General features: G+C 42.4%; 1 protein-coding gene across 2 annotated transcripts in view; it reads right to left on the bottom strand.

The window, feature by feature from the left end:
- CNOT10 (CCR4-NOT transcription complex subunit 10) overlaps nt 1-21,897 on the bottom strand; it is a 359,909-nt gene that overhangs the window by 288,403 nt on the left and 49,609 nt on the right. For both annotated transcript variants that reach the window (XM_053714260.1, XM_053714259.1), the window contains exon 6: nt 20,459-20,607. In XM_053714260.1, the coding sequence (XP_053570235.1) occupies nt 20,459-20,607 (149 nt within the window). The remainder of the gene's footprint in view (nt 1-20,458; nt 20,608-21,897) is intronic.

Here is a 21,897-nt window from a genome sequence, read left to right as displayed (position 1 = left end):
CTTGCCTCATTGGCAATGTCCATGGTGGGACAGATGACATGTCCACTAGGTCTGCATACCAAGTCCTGCGTGGCCACGCAGGCGCTATCAGAAACACCGAAGCCTTCTCCTGCTTGATTCTGGGAACCAGACGCGGGAGGAGAGGAAACAGTGGAAAAACATAAGCCAGATTGAAGGACCAAGGCGCTGCTAGAGCATCTATCAATACTGCCTTGGGATCCCGGGACCTGGACCCGTAGAGAGGAAGTTTGGTGTTCTGACGGGACGCCATCAGATCCAACTCTGGAGTGCCCCAAATCTGAGTCAGCTGGGCAAAGCCTCCGGGTGGAGTTCCCACTCCCCCGGTGAAAAGTCTGACGATTTAGAAAATCCGCCTCCCAGTTGCCTACTCCTGGGGTGTGAATTGCTGAGAGATGGCAGGAGTGGTCCTCTGCCCACCTGATTATTTTGGTTACTTCCGTCATTGCTAGGGAACTCTTTGTTCCCCCCTGATGATTGACGTAAGCTACAGTCGTGATGTTGTCCGACTGAAATCTGATGAATTTGGCCCGCAGCTAGTTCAGGCCATGCCTCAAGAGCGTTGAATATCGCCCTCAGTTCCAGAATGTTTATTGGGAGAAGAGTTTCTTCCAGAGACCATAAGCCCTGAGCTTTCAGGGAGTCCCAGACCGCACCCCAGCCTAACAGACTGGCGTTGGTCGTTATAATGATCCACTCTGGTCTGCGGAAACATACTCCCCGAGACAGGTGATCCTGAGACGACCACCAGAGAAGAGAATCTCTGGTCTCCTGGTCCAATTGAATTTGAGGAGACAAATCTGCATAATCCCCGTTCCGTTGTTTGAGCATGCATAGTTGCAGGGGTCTGAGGTGTATCCGTGCAAAAGGGACTATGTCCATTGCCGCTACCATTAGTCCGATTGTCTCCATGCACTGAGCTACAGATGGCCGAGGAATGGAATGAAGAGCTCGGCAAGTAGTTAACAGTTTTAACTTTCTGACCTCCGTCAGAAATATTTTCATTTCTACCGAGTCTATCAGGGTTCCTAGGAATGGAACTCATGTGAGGGGGGGAGAGAGAACTCTTTTTCTTTCATGTAATTAGCAAGAGAGTCCATGAGCTTGTGACGTATGGGATATACATTCCTACCAGGAGGGGCAAAGTTTCCCAAACCTCAAAATGCCTATAAATACACCCCTCACCACACCCACAAATCAGTTTTACAAACTTTGCCTCCAAGGGAGGTGGTGAAGTAAGTTTGTGCTAGATTCTACGTTGATATGCGCTCCGCAGCAAGTTGGAGCCCGGTTTTCCTCTCAGCGTGCAGTGAATGTCAGAGGGATGTGAGGAGAGAATTGCCTATTTGAATGCAGTGATCTCCTTCTACGGGGTCTATTTCATAGGTTCTCTGTTATCGGTCGTAGAGATTCATCTCTTACCTCCCTTTTCAGATCGACGATATACTCTTATATATACCATTACCTCTGCTGATTCTCGTTTCAGTACTGGTTTGGCTTTCTACAAACATGTAGATGAGTGTCCTGGGGTAAGTAAATCTTATTTTCTGTGACACTCTAAGCTATGGTTGGGCACTTTGTTTATAAAGTTCTAAATATATGTATTCAAACATTTATTTGCCTTGACTCAGAATGTTCAACTTTCCTTATTTTCAGACAGTCAGTTTCATATTTGGGATAATGCATTTGATTTAATCATTTTTTCTTACCTTCAAAAATTTGACTCTTCCCTGTGGGCTGTTAGGCTCGCGGGGGCTGAAAATGCTTCATTTTATTGCGTCATTCTTGGCGCGGACTTTTTTGGCGCAAAAATTCTTTTTCCGTTTCCGGCGTCATACGTGTCGCCGGAAGTTGCGTCATTTTTTGACGTTATTTTGCGCCAAAAATGTCGGCGTTCCGGATGTGGCGTCATTTTTGGCGCCAAAAGCATTTAGGCGCCAAATAATGTGGGCGTCTTATTTGGCGCGAAAAAATATGGGCGTCGCTTTTGCCACATTATTTAAGTTTCATTTTTCATTGCTTCTGGTTGCTAGAAGCTTGTTCTTTGGCATGTTTTCCCATTCCTGAAACTGTCATTTAAGGAATTTGATCAATTTTGCTTTATATATATGTTGTTTTTTCTCTTACATATTGCAAGATGTCTCACGTTGCATCTGAGTCAGAAGATACTACAGGAAAATCGCTGTCTAGTGCTGGATCTACCAAAGCTAAGTGTATCTGCTGTAAACTTTTGGTAGCTATTCCTCCAGCTGTTGTTTGTATTGATTGTCATGACAAACTTGTTAAAGCAGATAATATTTCCTTTAGTAAAGTACCATTGCCTGTTGCAGTTCCTTCAACATCTAAGGTGCAGAATGTTCCTGATAACATAAGAGATTTTGTTTCTGAATCCATAAAGAAGGCTATGTCTGTTATTTCTCCTTCTAGTAAACGTAAAAAATCTTTTAAAACTTCTCTCCCTACAGATGAATTTTTAAATGAACATCATCATTCTGATTCTGATGACTCTTCTGGTTCAGAGGATTCTGTCTCAGAGGTTGATGCTGATAAATCTTCATATTTATTTAAAATGGAATTTATTCGTTCTTTACTTAAAGAAGTACTAATTGCTTTAGAAATAGAGGATTCTGGTCCTCTTGATACTAATTCTAAACGTTTGGATAAGGTATTTAAAGCTCCTGTGGTTATTCCAGAAGTTTTTCCTGTTCCTAATGCTATTTCTGCAGTAATTTCCAAAGAATGGGATAAATTGGGTAATTCATTTACTCCTTCTAAACGTTTTAAGCAATTATATCCTGTGCCGTCTGACAGATTAGAATTTTGGGACAAAATCCCTAAAGTTGATGGGGCTATTTCTACCCTTGCTAAACGTACTACCATTCCTACGTCAGATGGTACTTCGTTTAAGGATCCTTTAGATAGGAAAATTGAATCCTTTCTAAGAAAAGCTTATCTGTGTTCAGGTAATCTTCTTAGACCTGCTATATCTTTGGCTGATGTTGCTGCAGCTTCAACTTTTTGGTTGGAAACTTTAGCGCAACAAGTAACACATCATGATTCTCATGATATTATTATTCTTCTACAGCATGCTAATAATTTTATCTGTGATGCCATTTTTGATATTATCAGAGTTGATGTCAGGTTTATGTCTCTAGCTATTTTAGCTAGAAGAGCTTTATGGCTTAAAACTTGGAATGCTGATATGGCTTCTAAATCAACTTTACTTTCTATTTCTTTCCAGGGTAACAAATTATTTGGTTCTCAGTTGGATTCCATTATTTCAACTGATACTGGTGGGAAAGGAACTTTTTTACCACAGGATAAAAAATCTAAGGGTAAAAACAGAGCTAATAATCGTTTTCGTTCCTTTTGTTTCAACAAAGAACAAAAGCCTGATCCTTCATCCTCAGGAGCAGTTTCAGTTTGGAAACCATCTCCAGTCTGGAATAAATCCAAGCCAGCTAGAAAGGCAAAGCCTGCTTCTAAGTCCACATGAAGGTGCGGCCCTCATTCCAGCTCAGCTGGTAGGGGGCAGGTTACGTTTTTTCAAGGAAATTTGGATCAATTCTGTTCACAATCTTTGGATTCAGAACATTGTTTCAGAAGGGTACAGAATTGGTTTCAAGATGAGACCTCCTGCAAAGAGATTTTTTCTTTCCCGTGTCCCAGTAAATCCAGTAAAAGCTCAAGCATTTCTGAAATGTGTTTCAGATCTAGAGTTGACTGGAGTAATTATGCCAGTTCCAGTTCCGGAACAGGGGATGGGGTTTTATTCAAATCTCTTCATTGTACCAAAGAAGGAGAATTCCTTCAGACCAGTTCTGGATCTAAAAATATTGAATCGTTATGTAAGGATACCAACGTTCAAGATGGTAACTGTAAGGACTATCTTGCCTTTTGTTCAGCAAGGGAATTATATGTCCACAATAGATTTACAGGATGCATATCTGCATATTCCGATTCATCCAGATCATTATCAGTTCCTGAGATTCTCTTTTCTGGACAAGCATTACCAGTTTGTGGCTCTGCCGTTTGGCCTAGCTACAGCTCCAAGAATTTTTACAACGGTTCTCGGTGCCCTTCTGTCTGTAATCAGAGAACAGGGTATTGTGGTATTTCCTTATTTGGACGATATCTTGGTACTTGCTCAGTCTTTACATTTAGCAGAATCTCATACGAATCGACTTGTGTTGTTTCTTCAAGATCATGGTTGGAGGATCAATTTACCAAAATGTTCATTGATTCCTCAGACAAGGGTAACCTTTCTGGGTTTCCAGATGGATTCAGTGTCCATGACTCTGTCTTTAACAGACAAGAGACGTCTAAAATTGATTGCAGCTTGTCGAAACCTTCAGTCACAATCATTCCTTTCGGTAGCCTTATGCATGGAAATTCTAGGTCTTATGACTGCTGCATCGGACGCGATCCCCTTTGCTCGTTTTCACATGCGACCTCTTCAGCTCTGTATGCTTAATCAATGGTGCAAGGATTACACAAAGATATCTCAATTAATATCTTTAAAACCGATTGTTCGACACTCTCTAACATGGTGGACAGATCACCATCGTTTAATTCAGGGGGCTTCTTTTGTGCTTCCGACCTGGACTGTAATTTCAACAGATGCAAGTCTCACAGGTTGGGGAGCTGTGTGGGGATCACTGACGGCACAAGGAGTTTGGGAATCTCAGGAGGTGAGATTACCGATCAATATTTTGGAACTCCGTGCAATTTTCAGAGCTCTTCAGTTTTGGCCTCTTCTGAAGAGAGAATCGTTCATTTGTTTTCAGACAGACAATGTCACAACTGTGGCATACATCAATCATCAAGGAGGGACTCACAGTCCTCTGGCTATGAAAGAAGTATCTCGAATTTTGGTTTGGGCGGAATCCAGCTCCTGTCTAATCTCTGCGGTTCATATCCCAGGTATAGACAATTGGGAAGCGGATTATCTCAGTCGCCAAACGTTGCATCCGGGCGAATGGTCTCTTCACCCAGAGGTATTTCTTCAGATTGTTCAAATGTGGGAACTTCCAGAAATAGATCTGATGGCGTCCCATCTAAATAAGAAACTTCCCAGGTATCTGTCCAGATCCCGGGATCCTCAGGCGGAGGCAGTGGATGCATTATCACTTCCTTGGAAGTATCATCCTGCCTATATCTTTCCGCCTCTAGTTCTTCTTCCAAGAGTAATCTCCAAGATTCTGAAGGAATGCTCGTTTGTTCTGCTGGTAGCTCCGGCATGGCCTCACAGGTTTTGGTATGCGGATCTTGTCCGGATGGCCTCTTGCCAACCGTGGACTCTTCCGTTAAGACCAGACCTTCTGTCACAAGGTCCTTTTTTCCATCAGGATCTGAAATCCTTAAATTTAAAGGTATGGAGATTGAACGCTTGATTCTTGGTCAAAGAGGTTTCTCTGACTCTGTGATTAATACTATGTTACAGGCTCGTAAATCTGTATCTCGAGAGATATATTATAGAGTCTGGAAGACTTATATTTCTTGGTGTCTTTCTCATCATTTTTCTTGGCATTCTTTTAGAATACCGAGAATTTTACAGTTTCTTCAGGATGGTTTAGATAAGGGTTTGTCCGCAAGTTCCTTGAAAGGACAAATCTCTGCTCTTTCTGTTCTTTTTCACAGAAAGATTGCTATTCTTCCTGATATTCATTGTTTTGTAGAAGCTTTGGTTCGTATAAAACCTGTCATTAAGTCTATTTCTCCTCCTTGGAGTTTGAATTTGGTTCTGGGAGCTCTTCAAGCTCCTCCGTTTGAACCTATGCATTCATTGGACATTAAATTACTTTCTTGGAAAGTTTTGTTCCTTTTGGCCATCTCTTCTGCCAGAAGAGTTTCTGAATTATCTGCTCTTTCTTGTGAGTCTCCTTTTCTGATTTTTCATCAGGATAAGGCGGTGTTGCGAACTTCTTTTGAATTTTTACCTAAAGTTGTGAATTCCAACAACATTAGTAGAGAAATTGTGGTTCCTTCATTATGTCCTAATCCTAAGAATTCTAAGGAGAAATCGTTGCATTCTTTGGATGTTGTTAGAGCTTTGAAATATTATGTTGAAGCTACGAAATCTTTCCGTAAGACTTCTAGTCTATTTGTTATCTTTTCCGGTTCTAGAAAAGGCCAGAAAGCTTCTGCTATTTCTTTGGCATCTTGGTTGAAATCTTTAATTCATCTTGCCTATGTTGAGTCGGGTAAAACTCCGCCTCAGAGAATTACAGCTCATTCTACTAGGTCAGTTTCTACTTCCTGGGCGTTTAGGAATGAAGCTTCGGTTGACCAGATTTGCAAAGCAGCAACTTGGTCCTCTTTGCATACTTTTACTAAATTCTACCATTTTGATGTATTTTCTTCTTCTGAAGCAGTTTTTGGTAGAAAAGTACTTCAGGCAGCGGTTTCAGTTTGAATCTTCTGCTTATGTTTTTCATTAAACTTTATTTTGGGTGTGGATTATTTTCAGCAGGAATTGGCTGTCTTTATTTTGTCCCTCCCTCTCTAGTGACTCTTGTGTGGAAAGATCCACATCTTGGGTAGTCATTATCCCATACGTCACTAGCTCATGGACACTTGCTAATTACATGAAAGAAAACATAATTTATGTAAGAACTTACCTGATAAATTCATTTCTTTCATATTAGCAAGAGTCCATGAGGCCCGCCCTTTTTTTGTGGTGGTTATGATTTTGTATAAAGCACAATTATTCCAATTCTTTATTTTATATGCTTTCGCACTTTTTTATCACCCCACTTCTTGGCTATTCGTTAAACTGAATTGTGGGTGTGGTGAGGGGTGTATTTATAGGCATTTTGAGGTTTGGGAAACTTTGCCCCTCCTGGTAGGAATGTATATCCCATACGTCACAAGCTCATGGACTCTTGCTAATATGAAAGAAATGAATTTACCAGGTAAGTTCTTACATAAATTATGTTTTTACGTTCACCTTCCACCCGTGAGACCTCAGAAAGGCCAATACGATCTCCGTGTGAGATTTGGTTCTTTGGAAAGTCGACGCCTGAATTAAGATGTCGTCTAAGTAAGGCGCCACTGCTATGCTCCGCGGTCTTAGAACCGCCAGGAGGGACCCTAGCACCTTTGTGAAAATTCTGGGAGCAGTGGCCAACCCGAAAGGAAGAGCCACAAACTGATAATGCTTGTCCAGAAAGGCGAACCTGAGAAACTGGTGATGATCTTTGTGGATAGGAATGTGCAGATACGCATCCTTTAGATCCACGGTAGTCATATATTGACCCTCCTGGATCATTGGTAAGATTATCCGAATGGTCTCCATCTTGAATGATGGGACTCTGAGGAATTTGTTTAGAATTTTGAGATCCAGGATTGGTCTGAAAGTTCCTTCTTTTTTGGGAACCACAAACAGGTTTGAGTAAAACCCCAGTCCTTGTTCTGCAATTGGAACTGGACGGATCACTCCCATTGTAAGCAGATCTTCTACACAGCTTAAAAATGCCTCTTTCTTTGTCTGATCTGTAGACAGACGAGAAATGTGGAACCTTCCCCTTGGAGGAGAGTCCTTGAATTCTAGAAGGTATCCCTGGGCTACAATCTCTAATGCCCAAGGATCATGTACATCTCTTGCCCAGGCCTGAGCGAAGAGAGTGAGAGAGTGAGAGTGAGAGTGAGAGTCTGCCCCCTACTAGATTCGGTCCCGGATCGGGGGCTACCCCTTCATGCTGTCTTGGTGGCAGCTGCAGGCTTTTTGGCCTGTTTACCCTTATTCCAGCCCTGGTAAGGTTTCCAGGTTTCCTTGGGCTGTGAAGCGTTACCCTCTTGCTTTGCAGCCGGAGAGGATGAAGCGGGCCGTTCCTGAAATTGCGAAAGGAACGAAAATTAGCTTTGTTCTTTGTCTTAAAGGGCTTGTCCTGAGGGAGAGCATGGCCTTTTCCCCCGGTGATATCTGAAATAATCTCTTTCAATTCAGGCCCGAAGAGGGTCTTTCCTTTGAAAGGAATGTTCAAAAGCTTGGATTTAGACGACACATCGGCAGACCAGGACTTTAGCCATAGCGCCCTGCGCGCCAAAATGGCGAAACCTGAATTTTTCGCCGCTAACTTAGCTATTTGGAAAGCGGCGTCAGTGATAAAAGAATTAGCTAGCTTTAGAGCCTTAATTCTATCCATAATTTTCTCATCTGAGGTCTCCGTCTGGAGCGAGTTTTCCAGCGCCTCAAACCAGAAAGCAGCTGCAGTAGTTACAGTAATAATGCAGGCAATAGGTTGGAGAAGAAAAATTTTCTTAAGAAAACCCTCTAACTTCTTATCCATAGGGTCTTTAAAAGAACAACTGTCTTCAATTGGTATGGTTGTGCGTTTAGCAAGTGTAGAAATAGCTCCCTCCACCTTAGGGACCGTCTGCCACGAGTCCCGCACAGGGTCAGGTACGGGGAACATTTTCTTAAAAACCGGAGGGGAAGCAAAGGGAACACCTGGTCTATCCCACTCCCTAGTAACGAAATCCGCAATCCTCTTAGGGACCAGAAACGTATCCGTGTAAACCGGGACCTCGCAGTAATCCAGAGTAGCCAATACCTCCCTAAGCAAAACGCGGAGGTGTTCTAGTTTAAATTTAAAAACCAATGTATCTGAATCTGTCTGAGGAGGAATCCTTCCTGAATTAGAGACTTCTCCCTCAGACATCAAATCCCTCGCTCCCACTTCAGAGCGTTGTGAGGGTATATCGGATACGGCTACCAAAGAGTCAGAATGCTCATAATCTGTTCTTAAAACGGACCTATCACGCTTTGCTGGTAACACGGGCAGTTTAGATAAGAAGGCTGTAAGAGAATTATCCATGACTGCTGCTAAGTCTTGTAATGTAAAAGAGTTAGACGCACTAGAGGTACTAGGCGTCGTTTGCGCGGGGGCGTAACTGGTTGTGACACTTGGGGAGAGGCAGACGGGCTACCCTCGTTACCTTCAGTCTGAGAATCATCTTGGGCCACATTTTTAAGTGCAACAATATGATCTTTAAAGTGTATAGACATATCAGTACAAGTGGGACACATTCTGAGAGGGGGTTCCACCATGGCTTCTAAACACATTGAACAAGGATTTTCCTTAGTGTCAGACATGTTTAATAGACTAGTAATATATACAAGCAGGCTTGGAAATCACTTTAATCAAATATAAAACACAATTTGAAAAAAACGTTACTGTGCCTTTAAGAAATAAAAAGCACACAATTTTACAAAACAGTGAAAAATGCAGCAATTCTCCTGGAATTTTCACAGTATGTACCAAAAGCCTTAATAAGATTGCACCACAAGTTTCAAAACGATTAACCCCTTAATGCCCAAACCGGAGCAGCCTAAAGCCAACACCCGGTTAAAAATAGTACAGCACCTTTCCACAGCCTTGTTGTGGCCCTACCTGCCCTTAGGGATCAGATTTGGGGGAATATAGCTTCTATAAGGCCCTCAAACAGCAGCAGGACCCTCCATGTGAATCAGCATGAACTTCTCTGCAATTCTAACTGCGCATCTGAGGCGCAAAATTAGGCCCCTCCCATTCTACTCCGGAGTTCTGAGGCCTAGTAAATCACTCTTAAGTGACTAAAAACCAGCCATGTGGGTAATAACCCCAGAAAGAATCCCAAAGGGACTTTCAAAGTATCTACAAACGATATTTTTCTTGAATAAACAATTGATTGCCCTGAATCAGTGTCAACCAGCATAATTAGCCCTGTTATGTAAGCATTCAATTCCTTACTAAGTCTGTGAACATAGCTTACCCTCCCCTCATGGGGATATTGTCAGTCTCTTCTAGCATTATCTCAGTCTTGTCTAGAAGTAAATGACTGAACATACCTCATTGCAGATTACCCTGCAAACCGTTCCCCCCAACTGAAGTTTTCTGGTACTCCTCAGTCCTGTGTGGGAACAGCAGTGGATTTTAGTTACAACATGCTAAAATCATTTTCCTCTCAGCAGAAATCTTCATCACTTTTCTGCTAGAGAGTAAATAGTACAAACCGGTACCATTTAAAATAACAAACTTTTGATTGAAGATAATAAAAACTACAATTCTAACACCACATTCACTTTACCCTCCCGTAGAGAGACCCTAGTCCTCAGAGCCGGCAAAGAGAATGACTAGGGGTGGAGCTAGAGGGGGAGCTATATGGACAGCTTTGCTGTGTGCTCTCTTTGCCACTTCCTGTAGGGAATGAGAATATCCCACAAGTAAAGGATGAATCCGTGGACTGGATACACCTTGCAAGAGAAATAGAATTTAAGAGCACGCACAACATCCAAGTTGTGCAACAGACCTTCCTTATGAGGAGGAGGATTAGGACATAGTGAAAGAACAACAATTTCCTGATTAATATTTCTATCCGAAACAACTTTAGGAAGGAAACCTAACTTAGTACGAAGAACCACACGAAGAACAACCTTATTGGCATGAAAGATAAGATAAGGCGAATCACACTGCAAGGCTGAGAGTTCCGAGATTTTCCGAGCAGAAGAGACAGCAATACGAAACACCTTCCAGGATAACAACTTAATATCTATGGAATGTAATGGCTCAAACGGAGCCTGCTGTACAACTTTAAGAACAAGGTTAAGGCACCAAGGAGGAGCAACAGCCTCAATAACAGGCCTAATTCTGACCAAGGCCTGACAAAAAGATTGCACATCTGGCACATCCGCCAGATGCTTATGTAACAAAATAGATAAGGCAAAAAAAGGCCCTTCAAGGTACTAACTGAGAAACCCTTCTCCAGACCTTACTGAAGAAAATACAAAATCATAGGAATCCTAACTCTACTCCAAGAGTAGCCCTTGGATTCACACCAATAAAGATATTAAACCATATCTTAAGGTAACAGGCTTGCGAGCCTGAATCATGGTCTCAATGACCGAATCCGAAAACTCACTAAGCGTTCAATCTCTAAGCAGTCAGCTGCAGAGAAACGAGATTTGGATGATGGAAGGGACCCTGAATCAGAAGGTCCTTCCTCAGAGGCAGTCTCCAAGGTGGAAGATGACCTCCTCATATCACACTCTCTCAACCTGGCTCTCTCCTTCAGACACAGCTTCCCCTGCTGCACTGTCACATGGGGGTCTACAATTCAGCCACACCCAAGGCCTGGAAACAGGCAAGGAGGTGGCGTAGATATTTTACTTTCCTCTTGTTGCACATTTCAACAAATACAACCCATCTCTTCCCTCACATTCTCTTTCTTCAAAACCTACACGATTCACTTATACTCTCCTCTCTCTCTACGTGTTGCTATTATATATCTGCCCCCTGGCTTCTCGACTCAATTTCTTGGTCTTTTTGCATCCTGGCTAACTTATTTCTTTTCCTGAGATATCCCTGCCCTCATCCTTGGGGATTTCAACCTCCCTGTTGACAATCCCGCTGCAAAAAAACTTCCACATACGGTCTGTCATTATGGTCGGACTCTCCTACTCACAAAGATGGATGCTCCCTTGGTCTGATTTTGAGCTATCGATGCAAGCTCTCAAACTTCACAAATTCTCTCTCCTTCTGACCAATAGCGCCTCACTTGTAATATCACAGCACTTCCTACTGCCCTCCCTCCTTCTAGCCCTCACATCAAATTCCACAGGAGTGTTGTCACTTGTTCAGCAACATCTTTCAAACTCTCTCAAACCTCTGCTTTCATCTATCTTCTCTTTTTCCTGCCTTGACCAATCTATGTCACTATAATTCCACTCACAGCGGTCCTTGACAATGTGGCACCTTCTACCATAGCAAATTCACATACTCGCCCTCAGCCCAGGCATACTCTGACACGCTACCTACGTAGATGTTCCCACACTGCTGAGCGACATTGGAGAATAACTTAAAATTATGCTTACCTGATAATTTTCTTTTCTTCAGATTGAAAAAAAGAGTCCACAGTTGCATTCATTACTTTTGGGAAATAAGAACCTTGCCACTAGGAGAAGGCAGACACACCCCAGCCAAAGGCTTAAATACTCCTCCCACTTCCCTCATCCCCCAGTCATTCTGCCAAGGAACAAGGAACAGTAGAAATACCAGGGTGAAAAGGTGCCAGAAGACTAAAAAATAAAGACGCCCCACAGAAAAAATACAGGTGGGGAGCTGTGGACTCTTTCCATCAGAAGAAAAGAAAATTATCAGGTAAGCATAATTTAAGTTTTTCTTCATAAATGGAAAAGGTTCACAGCTGCATTCATTACTTTTGGGAAAACAATACCCAAGCTATAGAGGACACTGAATGCAAAAACGGGAGGGTACAATAGGCGGCCCATTCTGAGGACACCAGGCCTGAAAACCACAATCCAATCAAACCCTGCATGTTGGAGCCAGGCAAAAAAAACTAGAAGGAAAAGGCCCCAAGGACACTGACCCACAGATAGTCCGAAAGCCTAACTAGAGACCGCAAAGCAGACTCACTGAGCCAACTCTCCTCCAGGAGAACCGTAGCCCAGCAGTCAGTCCCCACTCAAACCTTACTAGTAGAGTACCAAAATCCCCAAAAGGAAGAGGACAAGGGTGAGCCAAAGGGATACCCAAAAGGTACAGCAAGATCCAAAAAAAGGGAAAAGAAACCTTCAAAAGAAGGCCAAGTCCACAGAGACCCGAAAGGATCTCGAGAACAAGGGGAGACGCCGCCCAACCTACAAGGAGCAACCGGGCATCATCAAGGAGAAGAAAAATCTCCCAAACATAGTGCAACAGCACCGAAAGAGACAGCTGAAGACAAAGTCCTCAAAACGTCAGAACTCAAAGACTGAGCAAACAGAAATTACAAGCAGCAAACTCAGAAGAAACATCTGAGACCATTAACAAGCTGCCATTCGTAGGAAAATACAGAGAAAACACTATCTGTAAGAAAGAAGCGGCCCAAGACAAAGATTGTCCAACCTCCATGAAGAGGACACTCCCCAGGCAATCTAGGCAACCAAGCCTACTCACAGATCTTAAAGGAAGAGAGGCACAGAACCTCTAAAAAAAGAAGGTCCACTGTCACTCCCAAGACCTGAAGATGAACAGATCACAGATCCTACAGCTAGCCGGACCAGCTCAAGCAACGGTAGATCTGAAGTAAGAGAAACGAAAGGAACCCCAAGACCAGCCCCCAAAATGGCGAAAGAATGGACACAGCCACCTCAAACTTAAGACAAACAAGCAGGCGTTAGACCCAAGGAGATCTAGCTAGGCCACTCGACTAAGTGTCAATGCGGAGCCAGCAGCTACTCAGATGGAAAGGAACAACTCAAAGAGCAGATCAATCCCCGAACCAGACAAACATCTGTTCCAACCTCCCGAACACAGGAGAGGCCCCCAAAAAGGGAACCACACCTCCATAAGGAGGACTAAGAGTTCCCTGGAGAGGAGGGCGGCGATAAACACCTGCCCATAAGACAGGAAGTCATAGGAAGAACCGAGAGAACACAAGGCCACGTCACCAACGAACACGGAAGAACCCCATAAAACAGCATTGTGCAAGCACACATAACAGGCGCAAAAGTGACAGCTGAGCAACCGCAAACCTTCCATTTGCTAGGCAGGAAAGCCCACCATCTGGTCACATTAGTTGGCTGTCCCAGGGGAACCGTATCGTTTGGCACAAGACAAGACCCAAGGAGCCCCGGCTCTCAAATCTGGCCAATTTGTAAAACAGAACAGCCAGAACAAGGGAGGCTGGAACCCCCAGGCCAGTCCTAGGATCATAAGGTCCGGTAACATCCCACAGCGGGATCCCCAAAGAGAAAACACAGAGTAAAAGCCTCGACAACCGGAAGATCAGGACAAGAAGCCCGGGCCCACAAGTGTTTGGATTAAACAATCTTCCAGGCACATAAATTCCCTGTCTGATATCAAAAAACAGACTTCCCAGGGAAAAATCCAGAATAAACCAGATAACAAGAGCAAGAAGCCCTTGCAAGTCCCAAACCAAAGGGAAGAGACCACCCCTTGCAGGAGCCCAACACTCCAAAGAGCCAGAGCCATAAAAGGACACTAGAGCTAACAGGCGTCCTAACATCATTAACATGATTGTGCTTGAAAGAGCGACTAACCCCCCTAAGAGACACAAGGCGCTGCTCATTTTATCAACCTCGAAAGGAGGAAAGGCTGATTAGACCTCTCCGGGGATCGAACTAGCAACCCTCAGTTTGCTACAGTACAGAGTAGCCACAGAGCATTAGGATGCTGAGCTAGCTGTCCAGCTAGCCACGAGGTCCAGACTGTGGTGACATTTTTATCACAGGGATATTGGAATATAGCTCACAGATTTTATAACTGACAATTCACATAGCTGGCTTATTCAAGTAGTTCTTTTGTCTAGTGTAGTCTAGAAAGACACACCCAATGGTCTTTTTGAGTGACATTTGATAAGCCACTCCCTTTTGAATTGGGTTATAAAATACTGTAACACCAGAGCCTCTGTCTCTCTATTTTATCCTGCTCCTGCTAAAAGATGGATGATGTTGGACACAGAGAATCTGGCTAAGTATTTCTGGGATAATATTCTGTGTAGCAGTATTGCACAATTAGGGTTAGTGTAGAAAAGTTGCCCTGTATCTTAAAATGTGGACTGTTTCTGTAAAATAGATTTATATATATATATATATATATATATATATATATATATATATATATATATATATATATATATATATATATATATATATATATATATCTGTAAATATTTATCTTATTATTAACCTATATTGATTCCTAAATAAACGGTTTGACAAATAATGGAGGACCCCTCATAGAGTTTATTTCACAATTTATCTGTGTTGGTTTTAGTGGTACCACCATAGAGATTTAGTATATTATATTTAGAAGAAAGTAGAGATATTTTAAATTAATAGATAACCACACAGACACAAGAGGAACAGAGAGGACAAGTCACCCGAACAGAGAAACATCAGCCCTCCACATAAACTCAGATTCGAAGACAGAGGACAGTAAAACATGGGTTTGGATGCCACCAGGAAGGCAATACCTGAACCATATGAGTGGAAAACCACTAAGACCTCTTCTATTCCAAGAAGGAGATGCAGAGCATTCCAAACACCGGGGAAGGACCCCTAACCAAAGCCCAAAATACCTCACTGTCTAAAGTCCAGAAAAAGGAACAACCAACTCCCGAAGGGAATCCAAGTCCCCCGAAGGCGACCCATCCACAAGGAGAAACTGATAATCCGAGAGACCTCAAGGAAGAAGAGAACCACTAAAGGGACAAGTCCAAAAAAGGACAATTTCCTAAGCAACAGCGCCCCGACCAGCGGAAAAGAGGGACTAAACCCTCTAATTTTCCCACCACGTGGGAAGTAATACTTATGTTCCAAGGGTATCGGAAGCAACAGAGAGTGAAGCAGCAAAATTCACTGACTCAGTCACCAGAGAAACAGCTATTTAGGACTAAAACAATCCCAAGAGCTGCACGGACCCGCAAGTCCTCTTGAGAATGCTTAGCGGAAACTTGAAAAACAAACTTAAATAATGTTAATAGCACTCAACATCCAACCTGACCAGCAAGGTATAATAGGCGCCACATGTCTGATAAGCCACGAGACAGAAGATCTGAAACCAAGCAGGACTAGCCTGCAACCAGAGTCATAACTGCCAAGCTGGCTAAATCCACCCGCAGAGAGGGAGGAAATAAAAGCAGACAAACATGGGACTAACGTGTCCCGAACAACTTCCGTAAAAAGCAAACAGCGAGTATCAATCCCAGAGAAGTTCCCGCCGGAAACATAGCATGAAAAGGAAAAATAAAATGAATCCTAACCGGATAAAATAATAGGCAACCCAAGTGTTAACGCCCAAAAAGAACAGAAGGTCCGCAGGACCAGACTTACGGAAAGCCTGTCTTCCAACAACACTGGGAAAGATTTAGATAACAAGACTGAAGGAGATTACTTCATCCCCCATGTCTAACGAGGTGCACCGTTTGAAGGAGGAGACTGATGAGTCCCATACCCAAGAAGGATAGGGTCCCCAAGCAGCAGTTGTGACCCTGGTAAAACACTAAGGCGAGCCCGTCTGTAACGAAAGGCACAACACTCAGGCAGTGTTACACCCACAGGGAACTGTACATGCCCTCCAGAGGCCGAAGGACCTGGGCCAATCGGGCATGAGCACAATCGCAAACAAACATCTGGACTTTGTAGACGCACAAGCGCCAAAAGTATGTAAAAAGCAAAAATGTGCCACAACCTCCGGGGGAAACACATAACTTGGGTTACCCGCATGTGTAGTAGTAGAAAACGATAGGGAACTCTCCTCCCAGAAGACCCCCCCGAGGCAAATGGCTCAGCAGTCTCTTGAATCCCTGAGGAACAAGGCGCTCTATGACGGCCTAAAGAACATAACCGACTGACCTAAGTCAATGGGGCCAAAGGACGAAGAATCTGAATCAGAATGTTGACCAATCTCAACATCAGTATCCTCCGTAACTGAATCAAGGATACCCAAAAAATTGACTATATAAAACAATTTAAACGGCACCTGACACCCACAATGGCTGGGGCACTCACCACCACATATGTACCAGACACTAGTGGAGTAAAATTTCCTGTTGCCACACAGTCAGGAATGCGGAAATGAAACCAGAAAGTAAACACGTTCGGTCACAAGGTGAATCGTACAGTCCAACAAAAAGCGTGCCCGACCGTAAGGTCGCGTCACTTAAACAGGCCTTATGTTCTAAGCCACGAGCCCAAAAAATAATACACATAAGCAGATTGAATCACATAACAAACATGATTAAACCCCGCCCCCTGTTCAATAGTCCCCTTCAGGAGACATTAACCCTTGATTCCAAGACACTTAAAGGAGTCTCACTGAGACCCTGTATTTTTCATGTGAGTTCGCAGGAACAAATGAGTTACAGTACATGCATGAAGAAGTAAAATGAAACGATCTTACCAGAATCTACGCCGTGGAACAGGAACACGGCCCTTCAAGTGTGAAGGATAGTAGCCTCGCCTCCGCCATGGACTTGAGAGAAGAAAGCAGGCAGCAAAGTGAATTTCGACAACGCCGATTGCTTGAGGAGTTGTTAACATGAGTCGGGATGGTTTTGCAGAAACACTCTTCCTGCATCTCCGGACTCTAACTTTCATCCAAGCCCTCACTGAGAGACTGACAGGATTACTTGAAACTCCCGTGTCGAAGAGTACTACCCTACATAAGAGACAAATTAAATTCTGACACTTCTCTGCCAGCCTCCTTGGACGAAAGGCAAAGAATGACTGGGGGATGAGGGAAGTGGGAGGAGTATTTAAGCCTTTCGCGGGGGTGTCTTTGCCTCCTCCTGGTGGCCAGGTTCTTATTTCCCAAAAGTAATGAATGCAGCTGTGGACTCTTTCCATTTATAAAGAAAATCTTGTTGTTCAGCTGACTTCCTTAATTACAAGTTAAAACTCCTACTATTCTCTGCCCTTAACCTCTCCAAGCAGGACTACTTCTCTACTCTTATCTCTACTCTTTCTTCAAACCCAAAACGTCTGTTATCCACTTTTAACACCCTTCTCCACCAACCCCCATCTCCTATTTCCACTTCTCTCTCAGCTCAAAATTTTGCCAATCACTTACAATCCATAATAAATGCCTCTGCCAGGCTGATCTTCCTTACACGTCACCCTTCATCTGCTGCACCTGCCAGTCCCTTCACTGGCTTCCTCTAACTTCCAGAATAAAACATAAAAAGCTCTCAAGAACACTGCTCCACCCTATATCTCTGACCTAGTCTCCAGATACTCGCCCTCCCCTCTTGACCTCCTTGCTCATGACCTTCTCTATTGTTTCCTCCTCACATTCCCGTCTACAAGACTTCTCCAGAGTGGCCCCCTATTTTGTGGAACTCTCTGCTTCGCTCTACACGACTCTCCCCTAGTTTTGAAACTTTCAAGCGCTCCTTAAAGACTCTACTGTTTAGAGATGCATATAATATACACTAACATTTTCCTAGCTTAGTTCCTTTCCTCCTTTAGTTTTCCCCTTGAACCCCTTAGCATGTAAGCCTTCGAGACTAGCTGCTTTGAAGATCACTTTCACAACAGAGCATTATAACAGTGAAACTCTTGGCAGAGCCCAATATCCCTTTGTCTCTCATCTTGCATATAAGACATATGACTTTAGCACTGCTGAACCTGTTGGAGCTCTACAAAAAACTGATAATAAACATCACTGAAAAATGCCAAAGAAACTGGAATATGGCTACAAGTTTGAGTTCATATAACTCTCGTCATATCTCTATGAATATAGTCCTAAGTCACACTCTCCCTGTATTCTGCACTTTGTGTCTTCACCTTGTATGTGCATCTCAGTCTCTCAATTTCTAAATAGTAATATAGCCGCACCACCAACTGTATTTAAAACATTATTGCTTTATTGTGCCAATTAAAACAGACAACGTTTCGGACCCATGTCCTTATTCATGTCTGTGTCATGTTTGAGACATGAATAAGGACATGGGTCCGAAACGCTGTCTGTTTTAATTGGCACAATAAAGCAATAATGTTTTAAATACAGTTGGTGGTGCGGCTATATTACTATTTTGAACTGTATATCTTGGACCATGGTGCAGGTCTAATAGCTGGCACACCTGCAAACGATTTGTTGCATACCCACAGGTGGGGATTACCTTGGTGCTTGTGCATTCTCTTGATTCACAGTCTCTCAATTTCTATCAATCCCCACTAACCCCCATGTATGCGTTTTTCTCTCCATGTGTAATGCCCTGCTGCAATCTCGCTCTAAATATGGCATCAATGGCTCATATCAAAGGATACCTGTTTACTGAGAGACAGCTAGCAGACATTTATGGACCTGCCAAGAGTTTCACTGTTGTAAATCAGCTCTCATGAATGTGATCTACATGACAGCTAGGTTTGACGGCATACATGCTAAGAGGGTTCAAGGGGGATGATAAAAGGAGAGGGACTAAGATAAGAAAATGTTAGATACACCCATGAACAATAGAGTCTTGGAGCACTTGAAACTTTGAAAACTAAGGGAGAGTCTTGTGGAACGAGGAAGAGATCTCCACAATCTGGCAAAGTCCTGTAGATGGGAATGTAAAGACGTAACGAGTGGAGGCGAGAACGAGGTCATGAGCAGATCGAAGGGGTTGTGAGGGAGCGTATCTAGAAATGAGGTCTGATATATAGAGGGAAGCAATGTTAGTGATGAATTTTAAACGTCAAGAGTCAGGATTTTGTATTTTATTCTGGAAATTAAAGGAAGCCAGCGAAAGGATTGGCAGAGAGGTGCAGATGAGGAGAAACATGTAAGAAAGATAAGCCTGACAGATGCATTCATTATGGATTGTAAAGGAAATAGACAGCAGCTAGGAAGACCACAGAGGATGGAGTTGCAATAATCAAGAGAGTGGATTGAAATCGTAGTTGAGCCTTGTGTGAGAAAGTGGCAAATTTTGCAGATGTTTTTACGGTGAAAAAGATAGGATTTGGCCACAGACTGGATGTGGGGAGTGAAATAAAGATCAGAGTCAAGTGTGACCCCAAGACATCAGGCATGCAGGGTTGGGGTTATAATCAACCGTTATAGAAAGTTGAGGGATATAGATTTTGGAAGAAGGGTGAAAATAAGGAGATCAGTTTTGGAGAGATTTAGCTTAAGGTAGTGAGACGACATCCAGATTGAAATGTTAGAAATACAGTTAGCGACACAAGTTAGTAAGGAAGGGGATAGGTCTGGTGCAGAGACGTAGATTTGGGTATAATCAGCATAAAAACTATACTGAAATTGGAGGAGAAGCACGAGAGAGCAGATGCAGAAGGATCGGAAGGTTTGGAGCAAGAGAGAGGTTGGTCAACAGTATCAAAGGCTGCAAACAGATCGAGAAGGATTAACTGAGAGAAGTGGCCTTTTGATTTTGCATAAATTAGGTCATTAGTAACCTCAATGATTGCTGTCTCTGTGGAGTGTTGGGGCGAAATCCAGATTGCAATGGATAAAGAAAGAAGCTCTACTGAATAAAAAAAAAATTCTCTGTGGGAGTTGACCCTATCAGTCAGTGAGCAGTAGAGTCTCTAAACACAGTTTTCAGAATCATGCACTTCCTGTGAGTATTAAGCAGCTTTTACTTAAGCCTTCATTACACAAAACATGTTTAATAAGTTTAATTGCTGCTCATTCATATACATGATTAAAAATATATATATAAATTATAGGTCCCTGTTATACCGGGAGATTTAAGCTTGAGTTTAAATACCCCTATTAGTATGGGAACTTAAACCACTGGTAAATGAATACCACCATCTATGTAATTTACATATACATATTAAACGTATATTCTCTTATAATGTGTAGCCTCTTGTATTAGTATTGTCTTTAGTTTATCAAGGCAAATGTTTACTTACACTTTTAAAAACTATATTCAAAAGTACCATGCACTTTTTGTATTATTATTATTGGTAACCAGAATACCTTACCTCACTATTTTTTCCATTTTTATTATTGTTATTCCCCTGCAAAATCATTTTTTCCAGGACCACTAGATGGTGTAAGGCTTTTTCTGTCTGGTAAGTTAGGAGATATAAATCCACAAGCAAGAAGCACACTGCGTGTGCAAATTTCTCTTCTGTAATACAAAGAAAAAGAAACAGCACAATGGTAAGTAGTGACCAGAAACAGATGCATCAATACATAAATATATACCACTTGTTCCATGATAGTTTCTAGGCCCGTCTCATTAAATACAGAAATGACTATTATAGAAACAGAAATCAAAATGAAAGGTTTATGATTCAGATAGCGTGAACTAGTTCACTTGTTAGAATTGACCTCATTCTACCGGTATCCTTTGTTAGCTCCTATTCATAGCAGAATACCTAGGAACGCAAAGGAAATTGCATGCCTTGAGCAATGCATGGCAGTGATGTTTGCAACAAAGTATAACATGGTTAAACATTTTAACATAGGATACCAAGAGACTGAAATGTGAAAATAAGAAATAGGAAGGCAGTTTCTCAATTCCAGTCCTCAAGAAACCCCTAACAGGCCAGATGTATAAGTTCCTTCACTGAGCTAATGAAAAACCTTAGAAGTTAAATACTTTAAAACCATGAAAGTTTAAATGGAGTGTGCACTGACATGTCTTCCACATCCTGAGCTCCTTTAAGCCTACCTAGACTTATTTTTCATCACATGATACCAAGAGAACAAATGAAGCCAAAACATTCTACTCTGGAGCACAGATATATAAAATATATATAGTTTTATAAAACTGTCCCTTACAAAATACTTTTAATGCTGCAATCTAACACAGATAGGCAAGTTTATTTATCACTTACCAATTCAAATGGTTTAGACACCAATTTAAAACACGTAGTTACCAAGTATATTTGGAAATCAACCATAAATTGGAAAATTTTCAAACAAATGGCCACATGCAGCCCTCTGCACTAGTTTTGTGGCCCTAGTGAAAAAGCAGAACTGGTGGTTGGGCAAAAAAAGTGGTCACCGCTCAAATTAACCCTCTGGAGATTACAACAGTTAGCTGGCAAATTCCACCTTACCTAAATATGGCCCTGGGCCACTGACTTATAGGGAATATATTGCATTTTTTTCATAGCCATACATGTAAATGTGGTTCTTAAGACTTGTACAATGTTTATCTGCAGCCCACGTATAAGGAAGTTAGCCATCACTGATTTAGAGCATTGTATTAATAAGCAAATGTTCCTTGGTAACTCTGGTTAACCCCTGCAAAGATGCATTCCAGAGTTGACCTTGAGCAGGACTGGGCTGGTGAGCAGAAGCTACATGTGTATGCTGCTCCTGATTGGCTCATTGACACTGGTTAACCCTGATCAGGAGTTGCATAGTTAACAAGGAGAACTTAAATGATAAAATCCTGCAACTAATTAGA

Source organism: Bombina bombina, chromosome 5 (assembly GCF_027579735.1).
Source record: "Bombina bombina isolate aBomBom1 chromosome 5, aBomBom1.pri, whole genome shotgun sequence".
In the NCBI taxonomy this organism is placed as follows: Eukaryota; Metazoa; Chordata; class Amphibia; order Anura; family Bombinatoridae; genus Bombina; species Bombina bombina.
This window is presented reverse-complemented; position numbering and strand designations above follow the sequence as displayed.